Source organism: Aplidium turbinatum, chromosome 3, assembly GCF_918807975.1.
Source record: "Aplidium turbinatum chromosome 3, kaAplTurb1.1, whole genome shotgun sequence".
Taxonomy (NCBI): domain Eukaryota; kingdom Metazoa; phylum Chordata; class Ascidiacea; order Aplousobranchia; family Polyclinidae; genus Aplidium; species Aplidium turbinatum.
The window spans coordinates 32,159,468-32,179,212 of record NC_137474.1 but is presented as its reverse complement, the minus strand read 5'-3'; the positions used below and the strand labels follow the sequence as shown (position 1 = coordinate 32,179,212).

Sequence of the window (19,745 nt, the reverse complement as noted above, 5' to 3'; positions counted from 1 at the left end):
AATAATGACAGATGGATTAGATTCTTTGCTTATTTGGTTGATATGTTTGGTCCATTGAATAAACTAAATCTGAAAATGTAAGGGAAAAACACAAATATACGGTATTCAATTGCCATCTCCGTTTAAAGCAGATTGCTCATCAACATGGGTTATCTGTATCCATGAGCCATTGACATATTGATACCATGGGAATTTACAAACTGTAGGCTACTGCTTCCATGCTGGCTCAAGGAAGGTTGGAAGAGAGTGATTGATTTATGTCATCGTCATAAGGAGATTGTTATAAGGTACTAGAAGGCTCTGCTGTCTTAGTCGCGGGCGTCTTTAAATGTCGCAAACCTAGCAAACCTCGCAAACCTAGCAAACGTAGCAAACCTAGCAAACGTAGCAAACCTAGCAAACCTCGCAAACCACAAAGTTGCCAGATGGTATTTTATTAATTGTATTTTTTTAATTTCTTGGCGTTTTATTTGTCTGGTGCCTGTTTTTTAAAACCCTTTTAAATATGTTATTTGTTTAGTATTGATGTGCTATTATCATCTATAAAAAGATATCAAAATATCTGCTTTGTTGTTTATGGTTAGTTTTGATATAAATACGTTTAAAGCAATGCTTTTGCGATCAACATTTGTGAGATGTTGAAAGTTAATATTAACGCAATATTTGGTAGTCAGACATTCGGGAATCAGTATTCCCTCCCTTAAACCATGGTTGGGTGAGTTCACTAATCACTGGTTCTCTAAAAACCGAGCTGCAGACGATAAATAAAACTTAACTTTTGCAGGCAACCGTAGTTCCTGCCCTTGGCTACGCGTGTGACACACAACTAACAACGAAGAAGTTCCTAATGACAAGTTTTTGTGTGTGTTTAGAAAGTAAGGGATATTTTGTGAACGAAACCGGTTTTTCCAAAATTCTTTGTTATTTCAAGTGTGTTTAAAATACCTATATGCTTTGGCTCCTTTTTGGGCTACTTGCAAAAAAAAATTGGCTTGTTTTTGGGATTGGTTTGAAACGTGTTTTTGGCTGGGTAATTTTTTAGAATCTGGCAACTTTGCAAGGCTTGCTTCTTTAAATGTAGCAAACCTTGCAAATCTTGAGAAAGGTTTCTACAATTGATGGCCGATGAGGTTTTCAACTGTTTATAGTTTGCATAAAATAGATAGGCCTAGACTACAGACAACCTTACCATTACTTGCTGCTAATCTAAATCTATCTTCTTTTGAGAGACTATGAAAACCTACTGGGGTAAGCTTTCAAATGCAGAAACCTTCTCAAGCTTTACGAGGAATTCGGAGTTCGCGACATTTAAAGACACCCGCTGAGAAAACCTCATTACTATCAATTGACAAATGCACAAACCTTCCTCAAAGTCATAGCCTAGATAGTAAAACCTTGTCGGGTTTGCGAGGTTTGCTAGGTTTGCTACATTTAAAGAAGCAAGCCTTGCAGAGTTGCCAGATTCTAAAAAATTACCCAGCCAAAAACACGTTTCAAACCAATCCCAAAAACAAACCAATATTTTTGCAAGTAGCCCAAAAAGGAGTCAAAGCATATAGGTATTTTAAACACACTTGAAATAACAAAGACTTTTGGAAAAACCGGTTTCGTTCACAAAATATCCCTTACTTTCTAAACACACACAAAAACTTGTCATTAGGAACTTCTTCGTTGTTCGTTGTGTGTCACACGGCGTAGCCAAGGGCAGGAACTACGGTTGCCTGCAAAAGTTAAGTTTTATTTATCGTCTGCAGCTCGGTTTTTAGAGAACCAGTGATTAGTGAACTCACCCAACCATGGTTTAAGGGAGGGAATACTGATTCCCGAATGTCTGACTACCAAATATTGCGTTAATATTAACTTTCAACATCTCACAAATGTTGATCGCAAAAGCATTGCTTTAAACGTATTTATATCAAAACTAACCATAAACAACAAAGCAGAGATTTTGATATCATTTTATAGATGATAATAGCACATCAATACTAAACAAATAACATATTTAAAAGGGTTTTAAAAAACAGGCACCAGACAAATAAAACGCCAAGAAATTAAAAAAAATACAATTAATAAAATACCATCTGGCAACTTTGTGGTTTGCGAGGTTTGCTACGTTTGCTAGGTTTGCGACATTTAAAGACGCCCGATACGAATACCGTTCAGCACTTAAAGATGCTTTGGAAGCTTTCACCAGCAAGCTTGATAATAATTGAAAGAGAAAGGTTAGAATGAACAATTGAGCATGTTCCCATGTTTAAAGAATTATCATTGGTGCTGGTTGTTGATGGCAAAGAACAAGTTCTTCCAGAGTTGGAAAAAGAATTGATTTTGCAACATCTCACAGCATTAGAACTGGAATTCATTCGATATTTTCCTAAAATTTATGACGATGAGCTTGATTTAATACAAAATTCAGTCACATTGTTGATGAAAAAACTTTCCGATAAATTGCAGGATGAATTTTTAGAACTCAAAACGGATTCTTGCGCAAGAGACTTATTCAGAAAGATATCAATCACTGGATTTTTGCCATTAATGTGTAATTCCTATCCCAAAGTGGCAGAGAAAGCTATTCGAAGTATCCTTCCATTTGCTTCCACTTATCTATGCGAATCAGGTTCTTCAACTCTTGCAAATGAAAACAAAACAAAGAAACAGATTAGACTTGGAGAATGATATTTGTTGTGCTCTTTCCAATACTCTTCCACGACATTCATGAGTTATCGAAACAAAAAAATCTCAAGATTCACACAGACTGTTAAATGCATTGACTCTTAGGATTTTGAATGCGTATTCTTTGAATAAAATACTTTTCAGCTACGTTCTTTAATTAAATTATTTTAGTTTGAAAAGGAATGATACAGGCTAAAATGCTTAATACTAGTGAAAGTTTAGTTTATCTTAGATTAAAATATTAATATAAACGAGTTTTCAACAAACTAAATTATTTAGATTGAAATATCGACTAAAAGGGTCCACCGGATAAAAAAGGTTGGGAACCACTGCCCTAAACACTAACTTTCAGGGTTTAAAGTTAGAAAATAGGAACGCTATAAGGTAAAGTTGTGAAAACACTATTCACCAACTTCACCTTGTATTTTTTGGTTGATTCCAAACTATGACGTCATGGAATTTTGACGATTAAAAAGCGGTGTGGCCCGATAACTCATGTGTAATTGACAAAGTGGCCCGCGACAGCAAAAAGGTTCATCACCCCTGACTTAGAGAAAGCTTGTGCAATTGATAGCCTTGAGATTTTTTTAGTCTGTATATTTAGAATTGATAGGCTAGGCTGCAGTGTTGAGTGTGAAAGGCTCCTGTTGTGGCAGATAGAGTTTCTTTTTAATTGAATGTAATAAAGCTAAGGTTATGTTTGAGACCTTAGTTTGGGCTCATGTGATGGTAAGATTTGTTGATGGTTTGATGATATTTCAAGAATTGCATCTGTATTCATCACCAATCACTTGTTGATATATACTGTGCTGTAAAATTCTACAAAAAAAGCTTTTCAAATTGCACAAAACAGCTTTTCAATTTCAGCGTCTGGAGAAATCTGCTCTTTACAAACATTCCATAAATTTATACCCTAAACTATTTGGACCAACGCTACAATTCTGAAAACTGAAAATGTCTTAAGTATAATATACAAAAATATCGCTTTCAGAAAGTTGTTAGATTACCGTACATAAACCATGAAGGCTTCTTATCCAGAATAATGATCAGAGTTTTCCCTTTGTTTACAAAACGTTACTTAATGTCAAATACAAAGCAGTATGTGATTACCTGATTTTGTCTGTATTACCTTTGATTGTATGTTTTAGCAGGTGAAAATATTTTAATGGTGACATAGAATTGCTGCTCTATTTTGGTATTGTATTATTACTACAATGTGCTTAGCATAACTTGCAATTGATCATTGATAAAAGATCAAGCTTTCTGCATTGTATTTCATTTGAAATTAGAAAGAACAAAGAGAATGGCTGAGACAGCCTCACGTTCTAAACTGTGCTGTAGAATCTTGTATTCCGTGTTTGGAATATTGCTTGGTATTGCTGGACTGGCAATTTTGGTAGCTTGGAACTTAGACTCAAATAATCGATATGCTTCAGTCACGTATGCTGGCCTGTCAGGTAAGAAAAGCTTAAATAATTAAATATGGTAATAAAATTAATTTGCGTTCTTCTGGTGACTATTTACTAGGTTACCTCGTGATGTTCAAGATGATAACTAGCTTTTGTATTTCCGACGTTTCGTCAGTCAGCACGACTGACTTTATCAAGGTGGCTAAAACAGGTTAACACAACCTGTTCAGCAACGATGGCACAACACAAAAACATACTGATAAAATGAATAGAGTAAAGCAGCAAGAATCAGAATTAAAACACGTCACAAGATACCTAGAGGTTAAACTAAATGCGGTGAATGCCTAAAACCAGTAGGCTAGTTTACAACAGCGTAAGTTTATCTATCTATTGGGCCACTGTCAAGAAACGTTGAAAAGACATCAGACAAGACAGAAAACAATGGGATTAGCAATAACAATGGTAGAGAAGACGCACTGAGAATGGAAAAGGTGAAGCTAAAGTTAAAGTAATATTTTGTACACAGAGGGGAAATTCTGACCATCTTTTTGGTTAAGAGCATGTTGTGCCTTCTGGTTTATGTACCATTTTTCTGTGAACAATCTTTTTGTATAATCCTTTTCAGTTTTAAGAATGGTGGCGTTGGTCCAAGTAATTTTATGGTCTGAATCCATAGAGTGTTTGCAAAGAGCGGAATGCTCCGGATGTTGAAATTTAATAGCTCTTTGGTGCTCGTTGATTCTAGATTTAAGATCACGTTTAAATTTAAATTTCAACTATTAAATTTCAACGTCCGGAGCATTCCGCTCTTTGCAAACACTCTATGGATTTAGACCATAAAATTACTTGGACCAACGCCACCATTCTTAAAACTGAAAAGGATTATACAAAAAGATTGTTCACAGAAAAATGGTACATAAACCAGAAGGCACAACATGCTCTTAACCAAAAAGATGGTCAGAATTTCCCCTCTGTGTACAAAATATTACTTTAACTTTAGCTTCACCTTTTCCATTCTCAGTGCGTCTTCTCTACCATTGTTATTGCTAATCCCATTGTTTTCTGTCTTGTCTGATGTCTTTTCAACGTTTCTTGACAGTGGCCCAATAGATAGATAAATTTACGCTGTTGTAAACTAGCCTACTGGTTTTAGGCATTCACCGCATTTAGTTTAACCTCTAGGTATCTTGTGGCGTGTTTTAATTCTGATTCTTGCTGCTTTACTCTATTCATTTTATCAGTACGTTTTTGTGTTGTGCCATCGTTGCTGAACAGGTTGTGTTAACCTGTTTTAGCCACCTTGATAAAGTCAGTCGTGCTGACTGACGAAACGTCGGAAATACAAAAGCTAGTTATCATCTTGAACATCACGAGGTAACCTAGTAAATAGTCACCAGAAGAACGCAAATTAATTTTATTACCAAATGCCTGGTGAACAGTCTCTCTCTGTTTTTAATTAAATATGTTTACTATTATTAATGAATTTATGCAATACCATGCTGATGTTTTCAGGGTTGGCTGATTTAAATCAAATGATTTAAATCATTGATTTAAGTCATGGTTTAAATAAAACAATAAAAATCAAAAAAATCAATTAAAAGAATCAAATGATTTTTTATTTGCTAAAATAAAAATAAATACATCAACAAACATTTCACTGCTTCTCTGTAATACAAAAGTTATATTTAAATACTTAAGGCTATAGGCTATGCATGTTTTGAAAGGCAACTTAGTTTACTTGGCAGTTCACAAACAGTGTTGTTCACTAAACATAGCTTTTGAGCAAGTTTTTTCCACTTTTGTTCTGCTTCAATCAGAAGTTCGAAATCGATTGGGCACTGCAAAAGCTGGCGAGCTTGTATTTATGTACAAACTTCTCAATGCAAAATAAACTGCAATTGTTTTATTAGTTTTATGTCAAAAAAATTTCAAACGTTTGTTTTAGGTCTATGTGCTATTGCAATAAAATATTGTGTACTTCCGAACACACCAGAAAGATATTTACACCGGAAAAGTAATTAGATACCATTTTCAGTTACATACCGACAATGTGGTCAAGGTTTATTCTACGCTTAATTACAGTGTTCTGAAATTTTTCTTTTCGGATGTGGCTTAAGTACTTTTCGAAATCAGAATTTCAATTCCTGTTTTAAACCAAATGATGTGAGGTAGTAATAATTTCTTAACAAAATGACGCAACAAATAAAAACGGAAATCTACAACAGTTTTCTCCAGAAAATTCAACAAGAAATGTGTGCTATTCTGAGCATCACAACGACACAATGAATAGAGATGTGAGTCGTTTTTTGTTCTTGTTTTTTTTTAACAACATGCTTTTTGGAAAGAAAACGTGAATAAATGAACGATCGTTTTTTTTTGCACCAACAATCTGTCAAAAATTGAAATGTTGAAACGTAATTTGTACTTTTGCTTCTCCAAACTATATGTATATGTATATTTTTGTTCAACACGTTCTTAAATTGTAGTTCTTTGTTATGATAATTGAAAACAGTTGGTACTTGAAAAATGTATGAAACGATTGGAAATAGTATACATACAAAGCAAAGAAATAAATAAAACAAACAAAAAATGATTATAGAAAACGACCACTAAAAAACGTTTTTACCAACCCTAACAATGAATACCCAAGACTCATACCGTTTGGGTTGAATGTTAGGCTACTTGAGTATGCCGTAGAGTTGTGAGTCATAGTAAGCTTGCCACAAGCTTTGCTTTAATAATTAAAACTACATTTTTGTTTACACATTTCCAAAAAAATATTACCTCACCCAATGCAACTCCCCGTGCTTCACTAAATGAGTGAAATGATTCCTTTCTTACTAATCTATCTCTACAGGGTGAACAGAAAGTCCTAGGCCCAAGTTATGATCGATTTATTAACAGGTTTCATCAAAAAGGTACCACAATGAAAGCTTTCCGTACAATATTAGGAATATTTTTTTTTTAATGTGGCCGCCCTTTACTTAGATAACTCTATAAATTTTTTGTCGGAAGTTTTCGACCAACGCATGTAACTCATCCTGGTGTATTTTTGCCCATAACTGCAGGAGTGATTGCTTCATAGCATCAACACTTGGGTGAGCAATGGAACAATCCTTTGCCTCCAATAACAACCACACACAAAAGTCCATGAGATTCAAATCAGGCGATGAGGGAGGCCACATTTCCTTGCTCCAGAATCTTGGAAGTTGACGTAACCACCAGTCCAGAGTTGGAATGAGAAGGCCTGATCTTTGTAGTGCTTCTTCATCTCTTTAAAAGCTGGCACCAAAATATTGTGGAAGTATCGATTTGAATTGGTTTTAACCCCTTGTTCCACGAAAACCAGAAGAGACTTTCATGTTTTGGAGATGGCGGGCCACACCATGACAGAAAACAGTTGTTGACGGTGGTAAACCGTTCTCACGGAATCTTCAATATCTGGTGAAGACTTGGTATAAATTCTGTCATTCTGATTAGAACTAAGCTTCAATTGTGAAGAATTTTTTGTTTAAAAAATGGTCTCTTGCCCTGCCATGCCTGCTTTCAGCTCTCCAAGAAGAATCTGTGCTCTTTCAAGTATCTTTTGTTTTTGGACAGGTGTAAGGAACTGTCGTTTTCTCATCTTGTAAGGAGACAACTGAAGATCCTTTTCCACAATAGTTCTCATTGAAGTGTTGCTCACATTCATGTCTTTGGCCATTAGACAGATTGATCTGTTTGGGATTTTTCTCTTTCTTTGACAGCCTTAACCAATTTCTTTGTTTGAGCAGTTTGTGGTCTTTCACTCTTAGGATGATCTTCAGATGTAAGCTACCAAGTTTTTTAAATCTATTCATAACATGGTAAACGGTAGATTTGGCAACTTTTAAAAGCTTAATAATTTCAGAGTTGGTTTTCCCAGGCTATGGAGCTGAATGATTGCTTCTCTTTGGCTCTTTTTAGACTTTACAATTGGACCTAAGTTTTAGAGACTTTAGCAAGATATTTAGCATATTAAAAGGCATATTATATAAGTGACATCCAATATGTTTAATAACAATAAGAAAAAGTACAATTTTTGTAAAGAGGTGACTTTCTTCAACCATAAACAGAGCAAAATTCAAAAAGAAAAATGTCCAAGGACTTTCTGTTTATTTGATATACGATTTAATGTCTCATTGTTACCCGTATTGCGAGGGTTAGATGCCAACGAATGTCTACTTTGTCTGATGGCATTTCTCCACGCCATCCACTCCCGGGGTCGACCGAAACAAAATCTTTTAATTGCAGATCTTCCCGAATGTTGTCGAGCTAATGCTTCTTAGGACGTCCTCTAGGGTGATCCTCGTGGACGTCAAAGAACTGGATCATCTTCGACCACGCAGCCTCTCATGCATTACACGTGTCCGTGCCCACAGCCTTCTCCATCTCATGACTTGTTCAAGCTAATGGATGCCAGACCTGGATCTCAGCTTCCTATAATTTGATTTCCGAGTTTTTTAAATACGATTATTACTACAGACCTGTGTGCATCTTAGTTTCAGCTAATATAATTTTAATGTTAAACTTGCTGATGTCACGTAAAGCTCTGCTTTTGTTTTTCAGGTGTTTTGGCAGCGTGGAATTTAGTCTTGCATGTTATGCACTTACAAGATCTGTGGAGAACTTGGTTAAAAGGTCTTCGGTTGTTTGTGACAATTGGGGCTGTTTTTATAGGAATTTCTGTGCTATCTTTCCTGATATTTCTTATATTAGCTTGCACAAACAAAAATCAGAGTGAGTGTTTGTTATTTTATTATGATTGGCATTCTATGCATGAGCTTAACGTTTTTTAGCATGTGCATGTCATGGTTGGACATATTGTTACATTGTAACATTTATACCGACTAAGGAAAGTAACAGCGGATACACCACATTATGCCGCGGTCCGAATAACGCAAACGACGCGATCCCGAGGCTGCAAGGCCCGAATGCCGCAATGCATGAATGACGCAAGATTTAATTATTTCGTACTAAAATTAATTGTTTTTTTAAATACGGTAGGCCTAGTAATTTCATTTGTCACGGTAGTAATTTCAATTTTTATACAAACAAAAGTATACAAATTGATTTCTGCACTTAACAAAATAAACATGAGACTTGGCCATTAGTTTTATTTGCCTAGTAGAAGTAGTAAATAGTAGTAGCGGTAAAACTATGGCTTTCTCACATTGATTTATCTATTTTTCTTTATCAGCGCCAATATTTCAATTTTCAATTATATATAATAATCATTATAATAAATATGTTTTTACTGTTTCTGAATCAATTTTTCGGGTTGAATTGAAAAATGCAATCCGTCTTTTTCAAATTTCTAGATTTTGTGCCTATTTTTAGCTTACTTGAGCTGCATGAAGCAAAACTAGGCTAATATCAACCCATGCAAACCAACAGTTTGAATATAATTGTTGACTGATCCATTTTTCACTGGTGGGTGGTGGCTAATCTGATTTTTAGTAGGCTTTAGTTTTGACGTAGCTATATTGGGACTACTCAGTTTAATTTTTAGCATGAAAAAGTTGGCTTTTCGATAAGATCTGATTTTGGTGAGTTTATTGCTTTTATGTTAAAAATTTTTGTTTCACTTAAACAGAAAAATCTTTGTCGTCCATTTAGAAATCGTAGCAATTTGGTTTTTTTATGCGTTTGAAAATACAGGACAGTGTTACAAAGCAGAAAAAGTTGTGAAGCGCTCATGGAGCAAGCTTGCATAAGTGCTTGATCAAGATATTTGAACTGTAATTTTAATTACGAAACGCTGTTTGACAGTGCGTTCAAACCTAATCGGTTTTCGAAAACAAAATAGTGTTTAACTGACCTCCTGTGTTGTTTCTGAAGAAGCGAGGAACGAGATTAACTGCGGAAAGCCAGACTTAGCCTACCGTTCGAGTTTGCCAAAAGTTTCTGATTAGTAAGAGTTCCCTGCAGACGTGTCCATTAAGATTAAAAAGCAACAAATGAATCAGTGACAGCTTCACCTTTATTTTGTTAAGTGGAAAAAATTGAAACTGCTCTCGTGGCAAATGAAATCACTGACACTACCATTTAAAAAAAAAAAACAATTAGTTTTAATAAAAAATAACCAAGTCTCATCTTTGTTTTGTTAAGTGCAAAAAACAATTTTTATATTTTTGATTGTATAAAAAATAAAAATTGAAATTGCTACCGTGACAAGTGAAATTACTACCGTATTCAATTAATTTTAGTACGAAATAATCAAATCTTGCGTCATTCATGCATTGCGGCATTCGGGCCTTGGGTCAATCATGTCTTGCGGCCTAGGGATAGCGTCATTCACGTTCTCATCATTTGGGCTGCGGCATAAAGTCGTAGACCGAGATTCATTACCCCAGGAAAAATCCCCTGAAGTGACAGTAATCATTCACCATAAGTTACCATACTCAAATAGTTTGTACCCAAGTTCTGGCACAGTTTAAATAAAAAATTTATTTTATGTGGAACAGGCCGAATCCAAATCGCAATACAGTAGTGCTAAGTAACTTCAGTTTTTTCAGTCAGTGTAAAAGAAGACCTTACTTAAACTTTCTGGTACCTTACTTATCATGTTAACGGCAGGGGCTCTATCCACTTTTAGAATTTGGGGGGGTGATTTTTGGACAGTGGGCTAAAAACGTCATAGTCATTTCAACTTCTGGGGGGCTACGCCCCCCAGACCCCCCATTGTAGCATCAGCTTCATTGATCATCCACGTGCATAGGGTTTCCAATTCGTTTCAGAAAGTATGTTTTGGAGGGCAGTTGTGCCGAAGTTGGGGGAGGGGATATACCTCCCAATATTTTGGCAGCATCCCCTCCCAATAATTCATAAAAAATTATTTGCTATGAAGTTGTAGGCTACTTCGATCTAGTTGTTTGCAAGCATCTTGCATTGCTGTTGTTTTTCTTTTATTGATGTTTGATCACAGTTCTAAGTTGTCTTGGATTTGACGATAGACAATGCAGGACTTCATTGAAGGTATTAAGGACGAGTTGGACCAGGCCACTGGCCACGGCACTGCAGTAATGAAAAAACTGCACAAACATATTTGGAACTTGTGCTGATTTTGAAGCCTTTTGCACTTATAGAGCAATATAGTATCACGTTGCAAGAAAAGCTTGACATTGACTATTGTGAAGAGCTGTTTCAAACCTTGAAAATGATTTGGAGTTTGAGAACAATAACAAAAATGCAGTTTCACTTCCGGAAAAATTTGCTGCTTATTTTATCACGCCTTTGCAAGCACCACGGCAAAGAAGAGAGATGATTGTTTATTGTTTATTTGCCTTTCTAATACGAGTCGAGAAAAAGAAACACAATTACATACAAATCAAATTATAGCAATAGAAAGGTCTGGCAGCACCGAACAACCTTGCGGTTAACCAGTCAAGGTGCTGCCTGATATCAGACATCATACATTGCAGCGTTAGACATTACAAGTTATACATTAGCTAAATCAATAAACAGCATGATTGAACAGTAACTTGGAAATCTAAATGAAACATATAAGGTTTTGTAGGAAAATGAATCAAGACCAGCTAGGAAAAACATAAGCATAATAATGAATCATATCGGGTATAATAACACAAAGTACACAAGTCCCTGAAAGATTGGGTGGAGGCTCGGTGGCAACTACTGCAGACACTCAACTGCATTACAAAATACTTTACAATCAGTTCATGGACAGAGTTATCTCTAAACTGACCGAAAGGTTTAAAAGTAGCCTGAATTCCAATTCGGCAAAGTATAAAGAACTTACACGAATTTTCAAGACCGGCTTAGTTCCTGAAATGGTCAAAAATTATCCAGAGCTGAACAGACAATCAATGAGTTATCAAATTTATTCATTCAGCAAGGCAACAGGAGCAAAATCTCTGTACGATGCTAAAAGAGCTTACCAGGCATTGTCCAAGTTGGAAAAATCTCTCTATACTCAACTACTCCAGCTGATTAAGATCTTCTTAGTTTGCCTGTAAGCTCTGCTGCTTGTGAGAGGTCGTTTTCTAATCTTCGTAGATTGGAAACCTGGCTGAGAAATACTTTGGGACAGGAAAGGTTGAATGCTAGCATTGTTTGCAACATTCACCAAAATATTTTTAATGACATCAGCATAAATGACAGTGCTAATGAGTTTTCAATGCGCAATACTGTAAGACGCATTATGTTCGGTTGTAACAAGTTCTTGTGATGTGTTTGAAAGTTATTATTTTTGTCATAAATTTGCAGATGTTCTTCTGTAGCTTCGATTGTTTTCAGTCTCCTGACTAGTGACTTTGTCCCATAGTGTAATAAGTGTAGTGATTCCAGTGAAGGAGAGGGCAAGAAGAAAAGTATCTTCGGTTTTTTTTTTTGGAAAAACTAAGTACTCATTGGAAGGTCATAGGTTCGAATCTCGCTGGAGGTACCAATTTTTCTTTGCTTGTTTCTTAATCTTGCAGCAGTCATTCACAAGGGCACTGGTAGCGCTTTTATCTCTATGATTTCTTGTCTGTATATTGTGCTGTTAGCAGCTAATTTACCGAGGTCCGGTGATTGTTTAATAAATTGAATAGTAAATACCAGTAGCCTACCACTAAAATTGTGTATAAAAGTATGCATCCCCCCCAATGTTCATAATCGTCTAGAACTTGATAAAATTGTGATTTATTCAGTCCCCCCCCCAATTCTCAACTAACTTCGGCATCACTGTCGGAAGGGCATTTTTGGGTTTGCAAACTACGTTAAAACTCCACAGTGTAAACGCCTGGCTCGTAGTTCAGGGTTGTCAAATCAAAAATTCAAAACAGTGGTAACAGCCGAAATATTTTTTTTCAAAGTTCGATCAATAAAATATCACAATCCTTTTCAAAGCCAAATGAGTAACAACAGCCGAATAGTAACGGCCAAAATATTTCTTTTTAAAATTCGATCACTAAAATATCACACAACCTTTTCAAAGTCAAATGAGTGGGCGGGTGATTTTGCATTGCTCACCCCCCCACTACAATGAGTGGGGGGGTGATCACCCCCCTCACCCCCCCTTGGATAGAGCCCATGGTTAACGGTGTTCAACGTTTTTTTTGTAAACAGTTGTTCGTAAAACAATTGTTCGTAAAATGAATTCTTCGTAAAACAATTGTTCCTAAAGCATTTTTTCGTGCATGCAGTTGAAATTTGATGTATATATACGAAGAAATGCTTTACGAAGAATTGTTTTACGGATTTCATTTTACGAACAACAGTTTACGAACAATTGCTTTACGAACAACCACTGGCGCCGAGTCCCGGGCGGGCGGGCGGGCCGAGCCCGCCGGACATTTCAGGAATTAAAAAAAAAAAATTAAAGCAATTTAAGTCCCAAAAATTCTGTAACCATCTGCCACCTTCTGATACTAGCCTACTTACCTTATTTGCAGGATTTTGTCGCCATATGATAGGCCCTACTAGACCTACTAATTAAGCTATTAGTTTTCGTCAATTATTGCCATTGTTACATTCATGCAACGTTAGACAACGTTGATTCGCCGTTAAACGAGCAAAAGTGTCCGGCCGCGCCGTTTATCTCCACTCTGCCACTCGTGCTATAAAATAAAGTAAATTGCGCAAACATGCGAGGAACTTCATTCGCGGCATAGTCTGACCGCAATTTCCACTGCTTTTACATCGTTTTAACATCGCCAGATGTTAAATCGGTGTAAAAACTGTAGCATTGTTCTTCAAATGAGTTATTTTCTCTCAAACGACGTTATCAATTAACTCTGCTGTCAAAATGCTCTATTTTGTCATCTCAATCATCATAGTTGCGTCTGTTACGTCACTGATATTAAACTGTGCACACCTGTTGGTTTGGCCGGATGAAACCGTTGGGCGTTGGTTGTCATTAGTTGCAATTCAGCTCCTTCGTTATATGACTTTTCTAATTGTAGATTCAATGTAAGCTCGGTTCAATAGCGCAGTGTATCGCTAGATGGCTTCTCGGGAGCGGAATTGCTGTAAAATCGCTTCTGCGTTGCATTACAGCAACTTGTTTCTTATCTCTGCGCCCGCTAGGAGCGACTTATCGTATGAACCCACCGATGTATCATGGACTTCTAAATAGTAGTATCTGGACAGGACACGACTAATGAGTTGTGTACACAATGAGGCCTATAATGTCGAAACCGCAAAATGACAAAATTGCGCTAAGATCTTGACACGATTAAATTAAAATGACTTTCGGACTAGTTTTGTATTTAATGCAGAAATCTAGGATCGAATCCCATTCTAGTTACGTACCGTAACTTGAGCCGTGCCAAACTAAGCTACTGTACCACTTTAGCTGCCAGCGTTTTGAAAAAGTGAGAATAGTTCTCCTCTTTCTCTGGTTGCCATGGTAATGAAAAAATGGGTTGCCAAACTATTGAAACGCACTTTGAAATTTTGGAGCAAATCGGTGTTGCAATTGATCGTCGAAATGACCATTGCATTTACAAGCGCGCCAGTCAGCAAAACAGTTTTTTTTTTTGCATTGAATCAACCTGTTCAGACGTGAAATCAATGTAAAGAAAAACGATAGGCCGAGTGATTCAACGTATTCAAACATTGAATCAATGTAAATACGAACTGTTAGGCTAATTCGGTTCTTTGAACAAATCGAATGGCTTTTGTAAATATTTCTCAGTTGCAACTTATACCTGGTCAGCAAAAGTTCCTTTTTTACACGATTTCAACGTCTGGCGACGATGAAACGATGTAAAAATGACAATTTTTGCTGGCCGGTAGCTAGGCTACTGTACCGTACCGAAGTTTAACTTAACCAACTAGGCGATTGCAAACATATTTCCTTTCGATGAAACCTATAGGCTACCACGTTTGGTTTGCCTTTACAGTACATTCAAAAGTTTTGTTGACATCATACCATAGTCATAGCATATATTCATAAGAAAATGCTTGCTTGGATTTTTTTAGCGACTAGGGTTAGATAGCCTACAGGACTTCTAGCTAGTACCAGTAAGCAGTCTAGTCTAGTGACTCTAAATGAATAGGTAAATTAGTCTAAACCTTAAAAAATAATAGAATATTTCAATTACCTTGCTGCATAAAAAGTAAGCTTTTTTACATGACCTATGTGCATTGATCAATATACTAGTAGCCTGGCATCATGATCCCAGTCTAAGAATTTCTAGACCTCGAAGTCATTGCTGTATTTCGAGCTTTGTTCACACAGATTGGTGTTTTGACTTTTATTTAATTTTAAGAATTTGGCGGGGAAATAGGTTAAAAATCGTTTTTTTTTGGTTTAAAATTAAAGCAACCTGTCAGGCCCCCAGACTGGCAACACATTAGGATTTTTGTGGCATTGTGACGTCATGTGACATTAAATTACATCACAATTGCACGAGCTAACTCGTTTCCAGCAGCAGAACTGGTACTATACTAAGTTGAAATATTCTCCTTTTTAGTTAGAATATCATCATGATATTATAAACAACACTTTTCAATTATTTATTCTACCATGGCCATGAAGATACATACCTACATCAGCAAAGAATAATAATAATAATTAAAAAGCACACGCAAGCAAATGGCGAGTAACGCAATAAACAAAAAGTCCCAGTGAAAAAACAAAAAAAAGAGAAATGACTGATTTGGTAACGGATTTGTATAGAGAATAGAAATTAAACCAAAACACGTAAATCGTTACTGCGTTTTCGCTAGTAACAAAGCCAAATTAAAACAGAATTATTCAAAATTTAACAGCTAGTAAGCTTGCGAATTTTTCTAGAAGATTTGTGGGCATCATCTTCACGTAAGTCACGCATAAAATTTTTGACCATACAATTGAAAAACCGGCTGGCCATGCCTTCCAAAATGTTATGGCCTTTGGCACACATGGTAGTAATTGACCAAGCCTCATTAGCCCAATTTTCATAAAATACAATGTTTATAATTTCTTTGAAAACATTGCGCTGGTTAGAACAAGTTAAAAACTGCTTTCCGCAGCTCGTCATGCTGTGAAACCTCAGCAAATACACGCCAGCAGAGTGTTCCAATCTTAAAGGTTTCTAAGTTTGGCTTCCAAAGCCCACCACGATTTATGTCCGGAAAGAAATCGAGAGCGTTTGCAGGAATTCCTGCGGGTGGATGATTTTCACTTTCAACATCAGCAACTGTTGTCTCTTTACAAGATTCACACTTGTTCACTTTCACAAGTGAACGGCAGCAATAGCCCGATACATAAAATATAACAGAAGCATCGTTTACATCGGGGCAAATAGTTAACTGCAGATCAGCTGCAATCGAATCTGCTTTTGCAATCACTTCTTGTGCAGTTCGATCTGACGTTACTGCCTTAGCAGCATTGTCAATGTCCTTAAGTGATACTTTCGAGTATTTAACAAGTGACAGTGCACGCAGTTTTCTGTCACTTTCGTACAATTGTCTCATAGATATGAAGTAGTTCGCTCCACTGAGTTGCCGGAAATGGCCAAATTAAAGCTTCGTGTCCTGTCCAGATACTACTATTTAGAAGTCCATGGATGTATTGTGTGTGAGTGTGTGTGTTATCGTGTTGTATCAACAATAGTAGTGGAACTAGTACAGTATTGCAGTTTTCGTCCCGCAACCCGCACATACCAATCACAAAAAATATGCGGAACTGAATTACCAGAACCAGACGTTGTTGCGTACCAATTATATTTATTACTTGTTTCCAAATCGTGTTAGAGGAGACATAGACTTAAATGTAAAACTAGGCTAGCCTAATAACCTAATAAAATCGTCCTTTTGAAAAACGCACAAAATAACCTTTATGACGTGACAGTGTGTTCGCCCGCCCAGCTATTTTGAAAACTCGGCGCCTATGCGAACAACTGTTTACGAACAATTTACCTATAACCCATGTTAACTGTGGTAATAAAGAATAGAACAAACGGTACGTAAATAGTCATATGCCAGTAGTTTGAAACATTGTACTTTGAACATTGCACTTTATGCCAAGGTTTTTCTTGCCAATTATGTAGCAAATTGTATTGACAACTAGGCAATACTAAAACAGTCCATATTTTTTATGCTAATGCTATTGAACCAACTTTAACGTCTTGAATTGATGTGTGTGTCGTATCCAGGCTTACAACGGTGATTGAAGATTTAGATTAAGTTAGATTAAGACTAAGACGGGAAGGCAAGGAAGCCAATATTCAATGGATGTGGCAAGTGAACTTGAACTTCCTACCTAAATGATTCTTACAATTTCTCTGAATAAAGAGAAGCCGCTTCGGTATTTTCGAGAATGTCTACAACGAAACAAGATCTCCAAACTGGACGGCACCGAAATGTCGTAGACCGACTTCGACATCAAGCGGTTTTGCAAATGCTGTACGAGACAATAGCCATGTTACATGGCACGGCCATATTGGTTCATTTTCAATTTGTAACTACGGAAGTCTCTGTTACACCATAATCACTTGTAAACCATTGCATCTTGTGGTGAAATGAAGAAACCATCCATCAAATTTCCAACGCTAATGCAACTCTGGCAGACTTACAGAGAGGATTGGCTCAATGAACGAGAGTCCTTTGTTCACTAGTTTCTTCTGCTCCGATCTCCTGCATTTTGAACCGAATAAAGCGGTTGTCCGAAGTGACCGGTCGCCTCATTAAGCAGAGTTGATTACATGTGACATAGAAAGTTTTGCTTCTACGAAGTTGTATCGATCGAGGTTAAACTAAGTTATGATGACACTTCTCTTGAGTCCATGTCAGCTTCACTACTTCGAGGTTGGTAAAAGGCAAAACCTCGTGGTTGTAGATCAGCGAAAAAAGATTCGTACGACCACCACTGCTTAAATTAGGGTTTGTCTTTTGCAATTTTGCATAGGCGTGGATACAATCACCAGAATGTGAGAACACAAGTTATTAATAAGCATCGCAGACCCATAGTTCCTGACCATGATAATTGGTTGAGATTTACGTTTGATCTTGCTTTTTAAAAGTCGGCACAAACGGCAACAAATCAAAATATATACCCTACCCAACCAGCAAATCATTTTTTACTCTGATTCAATATGAACAAACGTCCAATCTGTGTAAAATAAGGCAAGTTTGCTGGCTGGGCAACCCCCTACTGAAACGTGAGGTCGTGCGTGTGTTTTCTATTTCGTCAAACGTCAGCTGCTGCGCTTTCATTGCGCAATGACTTTAAGTGATCACGTGGTTTTGCTGCGCTGTATAAAGTAAAATTGCTTGATCCTGTCAAGCAGAATATATTTTCCCGATTGATAAAAAAACCCTTTCAAAATTACTGTATTAAAATAATTCAAAATCGCAGCTGAAAATGGTTGGTCAAAATAAATTTTCTCAACTGGAAGGTTGATGCTTGCTGCATTGTAAATAGGAACATCCACTTGAAGCTCTAATGAAGTGCTAACTTCTATACCATTCATACGTCTAAATAAACATCTTCAAGCATGTAAAAAGTAACAAAAACTTCAAAAGGTGTCCACTAGTAAGACAAAAACTCAAATCATAGCACATGTAATCAAAATATTCCCATAACAGTTTTTAAATCCCTGCTGGGCGTATCTCAACAGATACATTATTATGGTTGTCGCAATTTCTTAGAGGTCGACTCAAACTACTTCGATCTGAAATTACACGACCGTATGTTTCTTACAGGTTTCACTGCAGATAGTTTCTACGTCACAGTGATATTATGTGCGTGGTGCACTCTGTGGGCTGTGCTTCTCTTCTGGCATTCCAAGAGATATAGAAACGAATTTGCCGACTTAACAGCTCTTTTGGATTTCTAACACACCTCCACCAGTGAAGCAAGTTTTTGATGTCTTCTCGCATTATGTTGGACATATGCGTAGTTTCGCATTAGGAAGCTATTTGCGTCTTTATTAGTGCAATGTGCTGGGCTCATATCGCAACTAGGAATTTTCTTTTTTTGTATTGATTCAACGTCTGTAGACGAAGTTTGCTAGCTGAGATGATGGGATCGTGAACAGGTTTCTAAACCTTGTTTTTTATTGAACTTTCTTTTGTTTATAACATATATATTAACCTTATTTTCCAATCAAACAATGGAATCATGGATAATGCTTGTTTGGTAATTGTTATGAGTATCCATGATGTAACATGTTTTTCCGATACTTTTTACAAGTTTTTAGTACAGTCGAGTTAACATTTGCAAGGTAGCTTGTGAATCACAAGTGCGAAACATGAGGAAGTCTCGAAAGATAGCTCAAAAATCGCTATTGTTGCCTTTTCTTAGTGGGTAATTGCTACAACGTTATAGGGTTCCTGCGAATGAATGAATACAATCCCTCCAACGCTGACAAACAAAAACTTCTTAGTCGGCCGGGAACTTCGCTATTTCTTCAATTGTCTGGTTTCATCCACCTGTCAGTGTTTTTAAAAAAGGTCATTGTTTTAACGAAGGCTAAGTCTGCAGGCTGAGAGATTGTTCCAGCTGCAGCCGGTTTTAACCATATATTAGCAGCACGGATAATACGGTATTTTAAGGAGTTGAATCAGGAACTAATTTAAAACGTGATATGTTCAGTTGTTCACCATAACTTCCTTCTGTAAATTCTGTTAATGTCTAACAGTCAATGACTCAGCCTAAATAAAACAACAGACGTGTGGAATTGAGCTCTTATTTCGTCATCTCAGTTGGTACTG

At 36.7% G+C, this 19,745-nt stretch overlaps 1 protein-coding gene across 1 annotated transcript; it reads left to right on the top strand.

The window, feature by feature from the left end:
- Nucleotides 1-3,976: 3,976 nt before the first annotated feature.
- On the top strand, nucleotides 3,977-18,868 carry LOC145767582 (heme transporter HRG1-like). The gene is made up of 3 exons (XM_082579436.1): nucleotides 3,977-4,130; nucleotides 8,670-8,840; nucleotides 18,735-18,868. Exons 1-3 carry the CDS (start codon nucleotides 3,977-3,979, stop codon nucleotides 18,866-18,868), a joined length of 459 nt encoding a protein of 152 aa, XP_082435562.1.
- The last annotated feature ends 877 nt before the right edge of the window (nucleotides 18,869-19,745 follow it).

Coding starts and splice junctions, on each gene's coding strand:
- LOC145767582 (XM_082579436.1), top strand. CDS start 3,977: ATGGCTGAGACAGCCTCACGTTCTAAACTGTGCTGTAGAATCTTGTAT. Junction 4,131..8,669: donor CACGTATGCTGGCCTGTCAG/GTAAGAAAAGCT, acceptor TTTGTTTTTCAG/GTGTTTTGGCAGCGTGGAAT. Junction 8,841..18,734: donor TTGCACAAACAAAAATCAGA/GTGAGTGTTTGT, acceptor TGTTTCTTACAG/GTTTCACTGCAGATAGTTTC.